The 18,888-nt window shown below is 35.2% G+C and overlaps 1 protein-coding gene across 1 annotated transcript in view; it reads right to left on the minus strand.

Annotated features, from left to right (window-relative positions):
- LOC111625976 overlaps window positions 1-18,888 on the minus strand; it is a 44,620-nt gene that overhangs the window by 20,429 nt on the left and 5,303 nt on the right. The window contains exon 2 of the mRNA XM_023369240.1: window positions 6,445-7,550. Coding sequence (XP_023225008.1) covers window positions 6,445-7,550 — 1,106 coding nt within the window. The remainder of the gene's footprint in view (window positions 1-6,444; window positions 7,551-18,888) is intronic.

Genomic DNA, 18,888 nt, shown 5'->3' on the forward strand with positions numbered 1-18,888 from the left:
ATTATTTGCGAGAAAGCTAAAAAGATACATGCTGATTAGGGTTTCTCAAACGGGATTCCGGGATCCCGGTTGTTTTTTTAACCCGGGAAATCCCACAAATTTCTTAAAAATTCACTTTTTTTCTTATTTTGTGTTAAGGTTGAGGAATTTTGCAAATAGAAAGCATAATTAACTCATTCACTGTCAGAATACATTTGTATTTATTAATTTTAAACCTACCTATTAGTTTTTTTTAAATTTTTGCTCGTTATAGCATGTCACAAATGGTCAATAATCAATATATAGCTTATTTGTGGCAGGACTATAAAAATTCTTTACTTGTCGGAACCTGTAATATCTGGAATAATTGTGCTTACGCTGTCTTGAGTTTTAACCATGCCCAGTAGCTTCAATAAATGCCTGACGCCAGATTGTGCAAATTGGGCAAGGATACAAACGAGTACAAAGTCTGCAAGTATGAAGTTTTTCTTCATAAACCTGATTATTAAAGCCAAATGAATTGCCGAATTATCGAGCTCTAAGCTTGATGCCGCTATTAAAGCAGCCAAGGTAGACAAATCAAGAATACTAGAGAGCGAAAGAAGTACTACAATCTCGAAAACGAACTCGAAATCTTCCAGGCTACAGGTGAAAAAACACATAATATCTGTCTTCTCTTAAATGCATTAAACACTATTCCAATCACATCAATTGAATCGGAAAGGGCATTCTCGGTGGCAAGACTTTTCATTACTAAAATAAGAATTAGAGTGAGTTATCGGAGTATTGACCATCTTTGCTTTTTAAAATCTTATAAAAGTTTGCAATATTTTGTATTATATTTTATTTAAAAAACGAAAATTACCTTCTAAATTAGAAGTTCATTTTTTTTAATTTTTAACTCAATTCAAAACATTTTTTTTTGTTGTTGTTGTATGCAGTTTCCAGCAAACTTTAATTAATTTTTTTCTATTTGTGAAAATTTCTACGTTATTTAAAGGTAATTTTTATTATAGGCCTATAGACCTTACACAGCATTATTAATATGATTTTGGAGGTTACAGAACTTTAAAATTACTTTAAAAAATGGAAAATAATTATATCATTTGATTTCAAGATATCTTCTATACCTTAAAAATAATTAATTCTATCCCGGGATTTCCCGGGATCCCGGGAAACAGTTCACTTTTATCCCAGGATCCCGGGACAAGCAAAAGACCGGGAAATGAGAAACCCTAATGCTGATCTCATGAAAAATCAAGCAGGAACTAGCCAGGAAAGCGAGGTGTTTAAAGCCAGCCACTTTTTTTTACATGAGAATGGATTAATCATTTTTACATTACTTCTTATGGGAAAGGTTGGTTTGGTATACGTCCTATTCGGTATAAGTCCAAACATCAGGAATAGATTAAGGTCGTATACCGAGATTCCACTGTATTTAAATAAAACCTTTCCTACTATTTCATAAACATATTGCTTTCATCAACTGTTATTAAATAATTCCACTTAGTATTGTATTGTACAGTTTTTGAATGAATCCTGTTGCAAACAGTTCTATCATTTAATGTTAATACATTATCCTATATGAAAGTTTGAATTACTGTATTTTTTATATCAATATGTTTATTTTTGTTTACTTTTATAATTTGTATTAAACATTTAGTAAGATTCAGTATAGCCTTATAATTGAAACAAACTGTTAGTGAAACCTCTTCTATGTGGCTTTCAGAATTGTGTTTCATCCACAAAATTTGATTGATCGATTTTCATTAAACTTTGCCATTTTCTGTTAATTGCACCTGCCTAATGAAATTGGATGCCAAAAATGAACAAAACATAAGAACAAAGTAATTGACACTGAGTGAATGTAAGCATTGACTGTCAGAAGATGCAAGGATTGCCTCCTCTCAAGGATTATTTCTCCATGGCCAACAAATGTAAGAATTGCTTTCTTGTGTGGCCAGGAACCGTTTTCTTCTTATCACACACACCATACATGTTCAAACATGTGTCAGCACTTGAGTTAGATGGAGTGAAAGATAATTTATATGTATTAATACTAATTTAAAACATATACCAACATCTACATCCGATGTACATATGTAATACACCAACAACTGAAAAAATATTATTGGACTTCACGCCGAATATTGGATAAGCAAAGTTGAGAAAATTATCATCTAGGCATTAATAACCAACATCTATTGCTACAAACAACAAGCGCTTTCAACGAAACTATTTTCGTCTTCTTCAGGTTAAAAGAACAGTTAATATCCTTCAAATTCAAATTACAGCAACGGCAAACCAGCATTGGAATAAAATCGAAATAGAACTAAAACAGAGAATTTAAAAGATGCGTGCTCGGTGCCAACGCGCATGAGCAATAGATTAGTTTGCGAGAATGTGGAGCTAGCGACGTTGTTTTAATCTGTTGTATAAATTGACCCACAAGAAAGGCACATCCAGCGTGGGGGTGTTGCATGGATTTAGCACGCTGGTAAACAGCGCCTCCCATATATACAAGATGTTTCTGCTATCACACTGTTTGAGTATCCCCACCTGGTCCCACCTCGGAGTGTATTGGTGTTGCAACACCAATCTTGCCAACTCAGTGTCGCATCTACCCGTACTAATAGATTGTTTGTGTTCAGAGATGCGGCAAGACAACATTCTGGATGTCGCTCCGATATACTGGGTATGAGTACCAGATGTTGTACTTTCCAATGGGATGGAATACACTCCAGACCGCTCTAGCACAGACAAAGGATCCCTGTCATTGCATAACACTCTTCTAAGGTTTGGCCGCGGCGACACTGGCAGGAAGAGTGCATGCTGCCTAAAAATACGGCAAACGCGGCCGGTAATACGGCCACAGAATGGTAATGGCAGCTGGATTATCGTACATTCTTCCGAGGCCTGTAAAGTTGTGTCAGGAAATAGAGATCCTTTAACCTTTCTAAGGATGTACCTGTACTTAGATCTAGCGTAACCCGCCGCACTTACCGCTGCACTTATAGCTTCAAGCTCGATGTTGACAAGAGCTTGATTGGAAGACAACAAAAAGGCCCTTCTAATTAGAGGGGCGATAGCTGCGTTGACGTAGTGTTGCGGCTGGTACGCGGTGGCAGGGATTAAAGGAGGTATGCTGTTGAACTTATGGAACACGGAGAACACTATCGCACCCTGGGCTTTGGTGATCTTTAGATCTAAAAACGCAATTTCTCCTCCCTTTTCCTTTTCCCAGGTAAACTTGATGGTAGAATAAACCTCCATAAGAGAATTTTTGAGGATATGGAACTCCTCTTCCATGTGTTGCCAGGCTACTATGATATCGTCCACTTATCTAAGATATAATAGTGGGTATGCTATGGTGAGGGGGAAGCTAAACACTCTTTTCTCAACATGCCTCATGAGTAACTCCGCCAATATAGCAGAGAGCAGAGAGCCCATAGGTACTCCTTGTTTCTGGAGGTATACTTTCCCGTTGAACCGAAAGTAATTATTTTCCGTGATAAAAAGCAAGGCCTCTTGTATTTCTAGGATTTGCTGCGCTGTAAAACCCTCCTTAACAAGCATAGCATTGGCGAGCATAACCGCCTCAAACTGTGGTACCAAGGGGTAGAGTGCAACCACATCCATCTTGTAGAAGTTGTAATTGCAATGGGATAGATTATCCAATACAGTAGAAATAGCGGCCTTTGCCGCAATGGACGATGACGTAACTAGGGGCGACGGAGGAAGGAGCCCACCCAGTAACTTAGCTATAGCCTTCTCCAGGTGGTAGTTTGGGTGGGACCTTTTATTGACCAGCAGCCTTAGAGGCCAGTTCTCCTTATGGGTTTTTACTTCAAAAAAGAGCCTAGGACAAGCTACATTGGGCAGCAGATCCAAACACCCAAGAAGAGCGGAAATACTTGGAAGAGAAGCTATTTTCCTAGCCTTCCTTAGTACCGAAGGGGTTGGATCAGACTGTAAAACTTCAGCATGGGAAAGCCTGAGGAAATCTGAGGCTCTGGCCAGAAAATCGCTAGATCTAAGTACAGGTACATCCTTAGAAAGGTTAAAGGATCTCTATTTCCTGACACAACTTTACAGGCCTCGGAAGAATGTACGATAATCCAACCGCCATTACCATTCTGTGGCCATATTACCGGCCCCGTTTGCCATATTTTTAGGCAACATGCACTCTTCCTGCCAATCCTGTCGCCGCGGCCAAACCTTAGAAGAGTGTTATGCAATGACAGGGATCCTTTGTCTGTGCTAGAGCGGTCTGGAGTGTATTCCATCCCATTGGAAAGTACAACATCTGGTACTCATACCCAGTATATCGGAGCGACATCCAGAATGTTGTCTTGCCGCATCTCTGAACACAAACAATCTATTAGTACGGGTAGATGCGACACTGAGTTGGCAAGATTGGTGTTGCAACACCAATACACTCCGAGGTGGGACCAGGTGGGGATACTCAAACAGTGTGATAGCAGAAACATCTTGTATATATGGGAGGCGCTGTTTACCAGCATGCTAAATCCATGCAACACCCCCACGCTGGATGTGCCTTCCTTGTGGGTCAACAGATTAAAACAACGTCGCTAGCTCCGCATTCTCGCAAAATAATCTATTGCTCATGCGCGTCGGCACCGAGCGCGCATCTTTTAAATTCTCTGTTTTAGTTCTATTTCGATTTTATTCCAATGCTGGTTTGCCGTTGCTGTAATTTGAATTTGAAGGATATTAACTGTTCTTTTAACCTGAAGAAGACGAAAATAGTTTCGTTGAAAGCGCTTGTTGTTTGTAGCGATAGATGTTGGTTATTAACGCCTAGATGATAATTTTCTTCACCAACAACTACTGACTTATATCGAGCTATTATATTGTGATTATTTTAAATTAATTATTAAATAATTTTTCACTAGAGGGTGGTGTTAGGCACCTTCTCTTATTAGATTTAATAATGACAATTAAATTAAATAATTTAGAAAATTCTGAAAAAAGAATCAATCCGAACCGGGACTTGAACCCACAACTGCCATTTACCATGCAGATGCATTGCCAGTCTTCCTACTAATTTAAAAATTTTCAATTACAGAAATGCAATGTTCTGTCTCAATTCTATCACAATATGACAAAGTCATGTGGGGTATTTAGTTATAGTTTTGCATGTCAATTTTTTATATACCAGCTAGATGACCACCTCATTTATATGGCTAGAAATTGTATATGTTCAAGGTAGCCATATAAATGAAATTTTACTGTAAATAGAACTTGTATAAGCTTAAATTCACTGAAACATAGCAAAACATTGTTAAATAAATATGGATTATTGAAAGAAAAGCTATATTATTTTCATTTTTGCTCAAGTTTCCATCTTAAGAAGTTTTTTAAACTGGTCCTTTAAAAAACCTTAACCGAGTTCTATTGTGTAGCTTGTTCCTGACATATAATAACATGCATTCTAGGAGTTCCTCCTTCAATTGAATTTTAAATAGATTAGAGATAACTAATAAACACTGCTACTGTATCCGCATGGAAATGTTGTACTGTACTATGTACTGTAAAACATGGAAAAAACAATTCTGCAAGAAATATTCTTAATGTGTTAAAATATAAAATGTAACCGAGAAATTTGCAAAGTACTGTAAATCATTTAATCTTTTTGATAAACATTAGTTAATTAATAGTATTGTGGTTTTTGTCTTATTTCAAAAGAAAAAAACAATTTACAAATAATGTATTATAAATTGTCTTTAAACTTGATTACATTTCTTTGAAACAGTCACAAATTTAAAGAAGTGTGAACATTCTTGTTCACCTAAACCAGAAGTTCAAAAATTATAAAAAATTATTTTTGGAATGCTGAAGGTATTATACATATTGGTTTTCTTTTTTTAAATGAGATGTATGTGCAAAATAACTATTTCAATCTTATTAGCATTTTAAATTCAGCTTTTATAGAAATGCTAATAAGATTGGATTTGCTTTCATCAGATCATTACAATACATAATTGCCTACTACAGAAAAAAAAGCTGACAATATAGCCAACAACTGAAAAACTAGCATAATATAGTTTAGCAACTACACATACATCCAGTATATAGCCATGATCACAGTTTTATATATTTCTACTTGCATTTGAATTTTATAATTTTTCTTTGTATTTTTAATAAATTTCTATGAATTTCAGTAATATAGTAATCTTTTTTCTATTCCTAAAATCACATAGGTATTTTTCTACATATCTATTATTGTTTTTTATTATTTTATTTTCCTTGTTGTATGTAGGTAGCAGTAAAATAATATAATTTTTGAAAAATTTCAATATAGAATAATTATTTCTCAATTAACTTTATAATGAAATCAATATTTTAATAGTTGTTTACATTTTATATAAGCAATTATTGTTTATTTATAAAACAAAATTTTAAAATAAATACAATTACTAATGTAAGTCAAAATAATTTTACCTTAAAGGACGTAATCCAAAAAATGGTGGAGGCATTGCAAAAAATGCCGTTGGTGGAATCTGATCAAAAAATACTTCTCCATGGCCATAAAATGCTGGTGTACTTCTTCTGTGAAGATAAGCTTCTAATGGATGATACATTTCAAAAGCAGAATCAGGAAGTGGTGGTGATGGAAACTGGGCAGAATATTTCATTCCAGGTGAATATGGATGGGCATTATTTGCAGCTGTAAAACCATTTAAATCAGGTGAAATTAACTCTGGGGATAAATGCAATGGGAAAGTATTGGCCATTGGATGTGCTGTTAAGTGTTCTATAAAATCAGATGGCTGATGATTAAATGTTGTTGCTGTCTGATTTAGTGTTGCAATTTGTGGAACTTGATTATTAGTTGTGCTTGACATTCTCTCTATTGCACAATTTTCCATACCCTGATTACTTATATTTCTTGTAAGATCATTTGATAAAGAAACAATTGGTGATGACCCAGAATTTCTTACAGAATGATAATTTCTTGATGTATGAGAATGTGGCTGAGATTGAACAGATCTATTTTGACTTGAGTGTTTATTAAAAGATGCCATATTTCCAAGAGAAGACACTCTTGTAAGTTGATTGGCTCCACCACTATTACTGCTATTTGAAACACTTGTTTGAAAATGATTTGCAGTTAAATCTTCTTCTGTTAAATTTCTGTTTGTTGAAAATGATTTCTGATTAGCCTGATATCTACTGCTGAGATTCCGTGGAAAGTTTTGATAAGGATAAAGAACAGGTTGCTGAGTAGACTGAACATGACTATTATTGAGGGAGGATATTATATTTGTACTTCTAGTTGAGGCAGATGATGATACACTACTTAAATGACTAGCATTAGTAAAGGTAGTTTGTCCAACGGATATGTTATTTAAGATTGTTTGGTTTCTAGATGAAATCACATTATCTCCGGAAGATTCAAGGCAATGTGTGGAATTTAATGGAGGTTGAATTGGGCCAAAATTGGAACGTCCCACAAGAGCATTATTACTTCCTTTACCTTGTTGATTATTACTTATAAGTAGTGCAGAACAATTCTGTTTGGCATCATTTCTCCTATCTCTTTCAAGCTGGAAAAAAAGAATTGTTTTTAGGAAAAGTATTTGATAATTTATTTATTAGCATTTTACAAATCATATAATAATTTTTTAAATTAGTAAATAATGATTACATATCAAGAAACAAACAAAAATACATATAAATATAACATGTATAATATATATTTATTATACAGTGGAACCCCAGTTAACAAACGTCCTGGTTAACGACCAAATCGGTTAACAAACTTTTATTTTGCAAAAAATTTTTCTCGGATAGCGAACAAAATTCGGATAACGAACGGTATTTTGTGTCAAATTTTAGTTGGTGTTAGGCATGCGCGAGTTAAGCATTGCTTTTCTGAATGTTTGTGCTATACTTCTTTTTTCAGTTTTGTGATTTATATATTTAATCAATATGGCATCAAAGAAAGAAAAAAGTCATAGTGGCAATAGAAAACGACAACGCGCTATCACATTTGAGAACGATTTTGCTTAAAAGAGTAAGACAATCAACTTTAGATCAATTTCTTGTTCCTTACGGAAAGAGTTTGTTTGTTTGTTAAGTTATGGCAACGCAACACTTAGGCGATCTGCCGAGGGAAATGCCTTCTGGGAGGTGTTTTTAAGGGAAACTGGCCCCTATTTAGGCGTTACAGACGTGGAGAAAACCCGGAAAACTCCACATGGCCAGCCCGTCTGAGCGAGGTGCGAACCCACGAACGAACTCCCCGTGTTCAAGGTACGAAGACCACTTAGCCACTGGTGGTTTTTTTTTTTACCGAAAGAGACTTCGACTGGAAGAATCTTCCAATGAAGTGCTACCCGTTATTTTTTGGAGGGGATTCCCCTTCTAAGCATTAAGGTTCGTACATCTCCACTTTTCTGCCACCAACTACAACAAACGAAGGTATGTACAGTGCTATTTTATTAAACAAAGTTTACATGTTTGTTGCTGTAACGATAGATACTACGTTTTCTTACATTTTCATCAAAGAAAATTACTGTATATTACAAATAAAATCACAAAAATTTCGGAGACTAGAACGGATTAATTGCATTTGCATTAATTTCTATGGGAAAAATTGCTTCGGTTAACGAACAGAGTCGCGGAACGGATTAAGTTCGTTAACCGGGGTTCCACTGTACAAGATTTGTAAAATAATTATATTTTCCTCAATTTTATTTATTGGAAAAGTTTTATGAAAATATTACCATTTAAAAATTAAAAACAAATATGATGAATCTGAAATATAAACTTAACAGATTCAATCTGAAAATTTCTAATTAAAAAATAATTTGTCATAATTTCTTTACTATAAAAATAAACAAATTTATTAAAAATTCACACGATAAAACACATTAATTATACTTTTTTTGTTACCTACAAAACAAAACATTTAATATCCACAAGTGACGATATTAAATGTTTCATACAATAGATAACAAATTAGCAGTAGTTTAAAGGGCACTTAGCAGTAAAGTATTGCTATCCTGATTGTAAAAGATAATCTATTTCTTTCCAATTACAAACCATTCCTGATATTAGATAATTTACAGCAAAGTGAAATTTGATAGGTTTACTTTATTGAATCAAACTATGATAAAACATGCATTTTCATTAATACACTAGTATTTTACATTGTTAAAAAGTAAATAAAATGTGGAAATAAAAGATATAATTGTAATTTCTAACGTTCTGATAATTTCATAATTTCTGAATAAAAATTGGTGTCAGATGCCACATGAATCTTCAAAGGCAGTCAACCTCATACGACTCCTACAGGATTAAGATTTTTCATAATTTCAATAAATGTATCTAATATTTTTTGTATTCAAAAAGTTTAATTTCAAATATTAATGAAATTGAATCAATAACTATAAGTACAGCAATCAAAACATTGATAATCCCAGTATATAATTTTATATAAATTCAACAGGTTTCAACCTTACACAAGATCTGCTTCAAGAAAACATTATTATAAATTGGAATGCAGCAGATCTTAATTGTTGACCTGAAGCAGATCTTGTGTAAGACTGAAAACATTTGTTGAATTTACATTAAGTTATTTACTGAGATTATCAACATTTTGATTTGGTATACTTAGTTCAAATATTAAATGAATGAAACCTCCAAAAATAAATATTTTATTGACTGTTATAAAATATTTACTTATGTTACACATTTAAGTACAGTCGATCCCCCTATAACACGGTAGACACGTTCCGGTTTTTATGAATCCATTTTCTACGAGTCCAACCAATCACAGCCCGGCACGTATGCAGTTTACAGACTACGGCTGTTTGAAAGGTTTCTTCCATAAACTTAATCGATTCTAGACTAATTCGACTCAACATTTCCAAAATACGTATAATTTTTTGGGAATAATCCATATAAACTATGCTATAAACAAAAAATTGTGGGATTACTTACCGAACGTGCACCGTTTGCCATCGAATGGCGCTCACGTGCTTCCTGATAAATTATTTTTTTTGCGAAAAATTTGCTGAACTTCGGAGACATCATTAATATAAATATAATTTTTATGGACGTTAAATATGGGGAATAACTCTATAAGAATTAATTTTCTGCAAATCAATTTACAAAGGTCCATCAGTGCAATATTTGCCCTCTGAGCATTATCACAAAATATGACATAGTTATGGTACAGGAACCATATTGCTCTGGAGGCAAAGTATCCTGTGTTCCTTTCAGACATCTAGTGTTACAGGATACGAGAGACACCCCTTGGGCTGCAGTTATTATATCTAATAATACAATCGCCGTATTTCACCACAGGCAATTTACTACAAAAAATATTGTATGTATTGAAACCCAATACAACACACAAAAGCTGGTCATTGTTAGTGTCTACGCAACAAAGAGGGAAGATATACATCAGGAATTGCAGATCCTGCAGAACATCCAAGATTTCTTCCACAAACACCATATAATTACTGGGGGAGATTTTAATGCCTTCTCACCAACTTGGGGCAGCGAGACTATGGATCAAAGGGGGAAGGCCATTGAAGACTTTATGACACATAACAACCTCAATATTATTAATGATCCAGATTCTCCCCCAACTTTTGAAGGACCTAATGGGTCTTCTCAAATTAATATCACCTGTGTTTCATCTAATTTGCTTGATGAAATTCAAAATTGGAGGGTATTAACAGATGATAGTCTATCTGATCATAATTATATCTCATTCAGGTTATATAAAGAACATGGGAACACTTTTGAAGTTCATCAAAAAATTTATAACACTAACAATGTTAATTGGGAACAATTTTTTGGTTACCTGGATAATTACATTATCTCACAGCCTGACTTGCAGGACAGGGATGCAGCAGTGGACTTTATCAACCGGCAAATACATACCATCAGTAACTCCTGTGATTGCACCTTTTCTATTCGCAAGCCAAATAAAAAGGGAGTTCCTTGGTGGAATGATGAGTTGGCAGACATGAGATTAAAGAACAACAGAAATAGGAGACTATTTCAATGCTGCAAAACTCCTGAGAGAGTTTTATTAAAAACTCAATACCTTGAGTATCAAGCAAATTACAAGGCTGCCATCAGAGAAGCCAAGATTCAGTCCTGGTGTGAATTCTGCTCATCTGCCACATCTGATCCTTGGGGGTTTGTTTACAAGTACTGTGCTTTGAAACTTAAAACACCCACCTGTCTTACAGGATTCACAGAAGGCATTGGCGGCATTATGGAAAACACAATTGAACATTTGATGGACGTTTTGTGTCTGAAAGATAATCCCCTAAACGATTCTGAATTTCATCAACATATAAGAAATCAAACAGCTACTCGTCCACTGGTCTCTTACCCTCCTCCTCAGTTCACGGTAGTAAAAGTTAATGTGGCTATAAAAAGACTGGCACGCAGAAAGGCACCAGGCCCCAATGGGATCACTACTGATATAGTCAAAATGATATGGGAACATCACCCTGAGATCCTTTTGAATCTTTACAATTGCTGCCTACGTTATAATGTCTTTCCAATAGCATGGAAGAAAGCAAGACTAATCATGATTCCAAAAACAAGGTCAGCCAATATTCACACACCAAATGATTACAGGAACATCTCTCTTCTACCAATGATGGGAAAGGTCCTTGAACGTCTTCTAACAAACAGATTGACCTGGCATTTGGAAACCCAAGGTTACCTGCATCAGCAACAATTTGGATTTCGTCCAGGGAAGGATATGGTTGATGCCATTCTCTCTCTAACATGTAAAATCAGAGAGCTTCAGGAAACATATCCTTACATTCTTGGACTCAGTTTTGACATTGCTGGTGCTTTCAATTTGGCTTGGTGGCCAATGGTTTTATTTAGGCTTAGGCAAAGCCAATGCCCTGCTTACATTTATAACATGATCAATGAATATTTACAAGAACGCATGGCTACCTTCAGCATTGGCTCGATCACATTCAACAGGCAAATCACCCGTGGTTGTCCTCAGGGGTCTGTCTTCGGCCCCATCCTTTGGAATCTTATTTTTAATGATTTCCTAAATACAAACCTAGGTGGTGAATGGGCTGTAGTGTACGCGGATGACGCTATGATTCTAGTATGTGCTCGATCCAGGGCAGAAATAGAAAAAAAGGCAACCAACATCCTAGCTAAGGTGGTGGAGTGGGGTACAAACAACAAGTTGGATTTTAACCCCAAAAAGACTAAAGGTATTATCTTTACAAAACCAAGGGCTCCACACCTATACAGAAGAACACCTACAATCCATATGGGAAACACTAGTGTACAGATTGTACCTTCACTAAAATACTTGGGCCTGATTCTATCAATACATCACGAGCTCAGCTGGATACCTCACATACAGTACATCTGTGATAGGACAAACCTACTTTTTAATACCATGTCAAGAGTAGCAAAAAGTAAATGGGGGCTTTGCTAAAAATTATGAGCATAATATATGATTCAGTATTTATACTAATGATTAGTTACGCTGCTCCAGTCTGGTCTGACTGCCTCGGAATGGTGCATATTGATAGAAAACTACAAAGTGCACAACGCAGAGCACTTATTTGTATCTATAGGGCTTACTCTACAGCCCCCACAAAAGCATTACAACTTTTGGCTGGAAAACTGCCCATCCAGCTTACCATCAGCTTAATCACACAAAGGTGGCTCATCTGAGACAATCAAATCAACTCAATCAATGGAATACCTTATGATAACATTGAACGCACTAAAAAGGGTGTCCCCAGCATTAACCCGGCTTACTGGCCTGACATCGCTGATCAACCCTGGCCCATACAACATCTCACCATATTTACAGATGGCTCAAAGAACAATGCGGTTATTGGATGTGCCTTTGTAGCATATGCTAATAATGAAGAAACATTCACATATACAACAAGACTTGGGGAAACCTGTTCCGTTTTTCAAGCAGAACTCTGGGCCATTCTTTCGGCCATTAGATGGTGTGACTCCATATATAATAAAACAGAAATAACTATCTTTACAGACCTACTCATCTATGCAAGCCATTCACAACCTCCAGTGGCATTCACCTATAGTCCACGATATCTTGCTGGAATTGGCCAAAGATATCAACAGGTATGCCATCGTTTGGGTCAGGGGTCATGCTGGTGTTTCTGGCAATGAGTGGGCTGACCAACTTGCCCGCATGGCTTCTGAACTAGAAAGTGAACCAAGCTATAATGCCACTCCCCAATGTCACATCTTAAGACAAACAAAAGAAAATGCCTTTGCTATTTGGCAAAGACAATAGGAGGAGCATAGCGAATGTCTTACAAAGGAGTTTTTCCCCAAGGTTTCAGATTCTACTCTTCCAATCATTGACCAAAAATTGGTCCAATTCTATACTGGACATGGGAAGTTTAACCAATATCTTCACAGGTTTGGCAAATCAGAAAACTCACTGTGCGAAATTTGTAACGAAACAGATGTAGTAAAACACTATCTGTTTAAATGCCCTATGTTGGAAGATAAGTGTTTTACCATCACCACTCTACTTCCGCGAGAAGAAAATTGGCCTTGAAGCCTTGACATATTTGTCAAAGACAAAAACTGTTTTATAGCATTTAAAGAACTAGTATATAATTATTTCAACAGAACAACCGTTAATTAGGTCAATTTGTATCAATGGACTGATGTTTTCTCGAATGTGTTTATCATTGATATAATATTTTGTATTATAATATCCTTTGCTCATTTGTTAATAATACCCTATGTATGTTACCATGTATTTATGTAATCAACTCCTATGCAAATTATTTTATGTAAGTATTTGGCTACTCTGCGGTCAATAATTTGCCAATACATTAACTAAACTCTAAAACACACAGATGTAATCTAACATATTCTTGTTATGTAACCTGTTTTACATGTATTACGCTTGTAAACATTCTGCTCTCAACCTTGGTGGTGCTCTGTGGAGCCGAGGCCGTCTTCGGAAATAAAGATTTATACAAAGTGAAAGTGAAGTGTGGACGTTAAATAATAAATGGTTTTTAGTAGGTCTGCTGCTCGTTTAACTCAATGGTTTGTGCAATATCTGCTATTGGTCTAGATTTGACCAATCCTGTCACGACACGAGTCGGCGATGACGTTTTACCAAATTATAGGAGTTTTTTAGCATGTTTGTACGAATACTGTCGCAATTTTTTCACCGTGATATAGGAATCCAAACTATAGGAGCCCGTGTTATAGGGGGGTTGAGTGTACTTATAAATCAATAATTTTTTGATTTATAAAGTAATTAGCTGTTGTATCTGACAATGCTCTGCTTATCATAAGAAAACAGGTTCGAAAACAACACATCCTCTTGTTAGTTGTGACTATTTAAGAGGAATATGTAGAAAGCAACTTCTGGTGAACAGTTAGAAAAATCAAGAAAGTTTTATGTACAAAAGTTAGCTACATGTTGAGGCTATTTCTTGACATATTTGCCCTGTAAATTCAGGCACTTGTCACAGTGTGAGACAAATTTTCGCATTTCTTCATCAAAAAAGTTGCAGTATGGGAGAACTGGGAGAACTTTCAAAAGTTTCAAAGACACTGTAAAACTTTGAAAAAGTTGTATAGAGCCATTCAAAACAATCAGAAAAATGTCAACACTGGATGCTACGTCTCTGCAGAACAATGTAGGCCTACACACAACTGCTTGTATAAAAGATCCTGCAGCATTTGAGACCTGTTATGACACCAACTGTATAGCCCAAACCTTGTCCCGTGATTTTCATGTTTTCTTGCAGATGAAGGTCTGTCTGGAAAAACAGCATTTCCACACAACTGTTTGATGGTGTAAATATCTGGTTCAGTTCCTAGGCAGCAATCTTTCTTCAACGAGGGGATATAAAAACTCATTCCACACTACAAGTGTCTGAATTCATAGGTTGATTATGTCAAGAAACAGCCTCAACCTTTAGCTAACTTTTGTACATAATCAAATTTTTCTTCTTCATTTGTTTTTTCTAATTGTTCACTGGAAGTTGATTTCCATATAACTTTCATATATTCAATAATTGTTTCAATCACAATGTCAACAAATTTCCTTTTGACCCTTTTTTATTCCATCATATTTTACAGAAGTATTTTCAAAAATTAAAAATTTTTTTCATATGTCAAAAAAGAAATTCATAAAACAATCTGTAATAAAACAAAGTAAAGTAATATATTTCAAGAGGTATTACTTGTATTTCAAAGAAACATTAAAAGTAAATGGGAAATAATATTAATAAGACAATTTACAATACTTTCAAAGTATTCATAAATCATTAGGCTTTACATCAAAATCAATAAATTAAATTATTGATATGCAAGTGAAGGACCATTGCTTAAAATGATAACACTACCACTTAACCATTTTAGGTCAACTGCACATCATTATTTCAATTAAATGTTCTTACTAATTAAATTGTTTTAGATATACAACAAAAATCTAAAAATCCAGCACAAAATGAAGAACCCTGAAACAATATTTCAGTAGTATTAAACCACCATCATCAAGTTAAAAAGAACATTTGAAAGTTGAAAGCAAAATCAAATAGAATATTTTAAGTTGCTTAAATTGTTTTATTAATTTACTATTTTCAAATTGGAAATAATACAGTTAAAGTCATGTTCAGCTATGTATTCAGATGCAAACTGGTCTGTAGGCAGTGGCATCACAAATTTGTTGTTAAGTGATCATAAAATAAATTTTTATGGTCATTTAAAAGAAGTTTGTGGATTTTTGAAATTTTTCTATAAAATACAATACAGTGGAACCCCGGTTAATGAACGTCCTGGTTAATGACCAAATTGGTTAACAAACTTTTATTTTGCAAAAATTTTGTCTCGGATAACGAACTTAATGGCTTTTTGTGTCAAATTTTTAAGCTTGCTTTCACGAAACTTTCTGAACCACTTACGGCACGTGGAATCATCAATGGCACCCTCACCTTACACAGAACATATCTTTTTTTGTGTCTGCGAAGCATTCTTGCCTTTTCAGAAATAAAAAAGCATAATATGTCGAAAATGCTCCTTATTTTCTGCCATTTGTAATGCTTAACAAAATTTTAAAATAAATACAATTACTAATGTAAGTCAAAATAATTTTACCTTAAAGGACGTAATCCAAAAAATGGTGGAGGCATTGCAAAAAATGCCGTTGGTGGAATCTGATCAAAAAATACTTCTCCATGGCCATAAAATGCTGGTGTACTTCTTCTGTGAAGATAAGCTTCTAATGGATGATACATTTCAAAAGCAGAATCAGGAAGTGGTGGTGATGGAAACTGGGCAGAATATTTCATTCCAGGTGAATATGGATGGGCATTATTTGCAGCTGTAAAACCATTTAAATCAGGTGAAATTAACTCTGGGGATAAATGCAATGGGAAAGTATTGGCCATTGGATGTGCTGTTAAGTGTTCTATAAAATCAGATGGCTGATGATTAAATGTTGTTGCTGTCTGATTTAGTGTTGCAATTTGTGGAACTTGATTATTAGTTGTGCTTGACATTCTCTCTATTGCACAATTTTCCATACCCTGATTACTTATATTTCTTGTAAGATCATTTGATAAAGAAACAATTGGTGATGACCCAGAATTTCTTACAGAATGATAATTTCTTGATGTATGAGAATGTGGCTGAGATTGAACAGATCTATTTTGACTTGAGTGTTTATTAAAAGATGCCATATTTNCAACTCGCTGGAGACAGTGTTAGTGAAGCTATAATTTGTGAAAAGGCTAAAAATTTATACAATGACTTGTTTACCCAGACACTCAGTACAAGTGCAGACAGGCAGGACTTCAAAGTGAGCCAAACGTGGTTTGATAGGTTTCGTCGATGAACTGGCATTCACAGTGTCATAAGACACGTGGAGGCTTCAAGTTCAGATGAAAAAGCAGCAAAAGCATTTGTAGATGAATTCACAGTGTTTGTAAAAAGTGAAGGATACGTCTGGAATCAAGTGTTTAATTGCGATGAGACCGGTCTTTTTTGGAAAAGAATGCCTAGACGAACGTACATAATCCAAGAAGAGAAACCACTTCCCGGGCACAAGCTCACAAAGGACAGACTCACTCTTTTATTTTGCGCTAATGCAAGCGGTGACCTCAAAATCAAGACACTTTTAGTCTACAGCGCTGAAAATTCCCCTGGCCTTTAAGAGCAAAAATGTGATAAAGTCCAAACTGCCTGTACAATGGAAGGCAAATAGTAAGGCATGGGTAACTCGGATTTTATTTCATGGATTGGCTCACAGATGTGTTTGCTCCTACTGTTAAAAATTATCTTCAGGAAATGGATCTTCCTCTTAGATGTCTTCTCTTAATGGATAATGCTCCAGCACATACACCAAATTTGGAGGACTACTTGGATAGTGAACGTGACTTCATCAAGGTCAAATTCCTTCCACCCAACACAACTCCATTACTGCAACCAATGGAACAGCAAGTGATTTCCAATTTTAAAAAGCTGTATACCAAGGCACTGTTTACTATGTGTTTTCAGGTTACCAATGATACTAACTTAACTCTTAGAGCTTTTTGGAAGGAGCGTTTTAACATCCTGAATTGTATCAACCTTATTGACAAAGCCTGAAATGAGGTCTCTCACCGCACTTTGCAATCGGCCTGGAGGAAACTTTGGCCAACTTGTGTCCCAGAGCGAAACTTTCAGGAATTTGAAGAAGAGAGCTCTCCTGATGTAGTGCATGAAATTGTGTCCATTGACAAGAGTTTGAGAGTAGAGGTAGATGATGCAGATGTGGAGGAGTTGCTGAAAGACCATCAAAATGAACTAACGACAGAAGAGCTGGTTGCCATGCAGGAAGAACAGATGAAAGTCTTACAAGAAGAGCATTTGTCAGAGGAAGAGGCTAGGGAAGAAATCACCAGTGCTGAGATCAAGGAAATTTGCAAAAAACGGAATGATGTGAAGGAATTTATCGAGAAGCACCATCCTAACAAAGTTGTGGCTAATAGGGTCATTAATTTAATGAACAATACTGTGCTAGCGCATTTTAGAAAAATTTTGATTAAGAGAGTAAGACAATCAACTTTAGACCACTTTCTTGTTCCTTATCAAAAGAGATCTCAACTCGAAGAAACTTCCGATGCAGTGCTACCCGATATTTTTATGGAGGGGGATTCCTCTTCCAAGCATTAAGCTCCATAGAAACAAAGGTATGTACAGTACAGTGCTACTTTACTAAATAAAGTTTACATATTTGTTGCTGCAATGATAGACACTACATTTTCTTATATTTTCATCAAAGAAAACCCATTTTACAAATAAAATTACAAAAATACTGACGGCTAGAACGAATTAATTGTATTTGCATTAATTTCTACGGGAAAAATTGCTTCAGTTAATGAACAGACTTGTGGAACGGATTACGTTTGTTAACTGGGGTTCCACTGTATATACTTTCCTAAAAATTCTTCTAAGTACAAAGGTTAAAAAAAAAAAGAGAGAGGGGGGATGACAGAATTCAATGACACAAAAAACAAAATACAGGTAGCCCTCGGTTTACGCTGGTTCAATTTACGCTGATTCACAATAACGCCGCTGCGCAATTCACCATTTCAAGGTGTAATTCCCCGATTTTCCCTATGCTAGACTGATTTTCATTTCAGTGTTGATGTATTTACCGAGCCGCGACATTGTAAATTTGTTAAAACAAAGATTTTTATTAAATATATTTATTTTTTCTGTTTAATGTTATTGGGTATATATATTTAAAATAATCAAAACACCTTAGTAATTCCAACAACGAAGTATTTAATAAAATAAAAACGTTTTCGACTATATTTAATAGTCTTCTTCAGTTAAGCCTCTTTAAAACGATGGCTTTAAAGTTGTGACTTTTAT

This window comes from Centruroides sculpturatus, unplaced genomic scaffold (assembly GCF_000671375.1).
Source record: "Centruroides sculpturatus isolate CEXI.00-Female unplaced genomic scaffold, Cexi_2.0 scaffold63, whole genome shotgun sequence".
Taxonomy (NCBI): Eukaryota; Metazoa; Arthropoda; class Arachnida; order Scorpiones; family Buthidae; genus Centruroides; species Centruroides sculpturatus.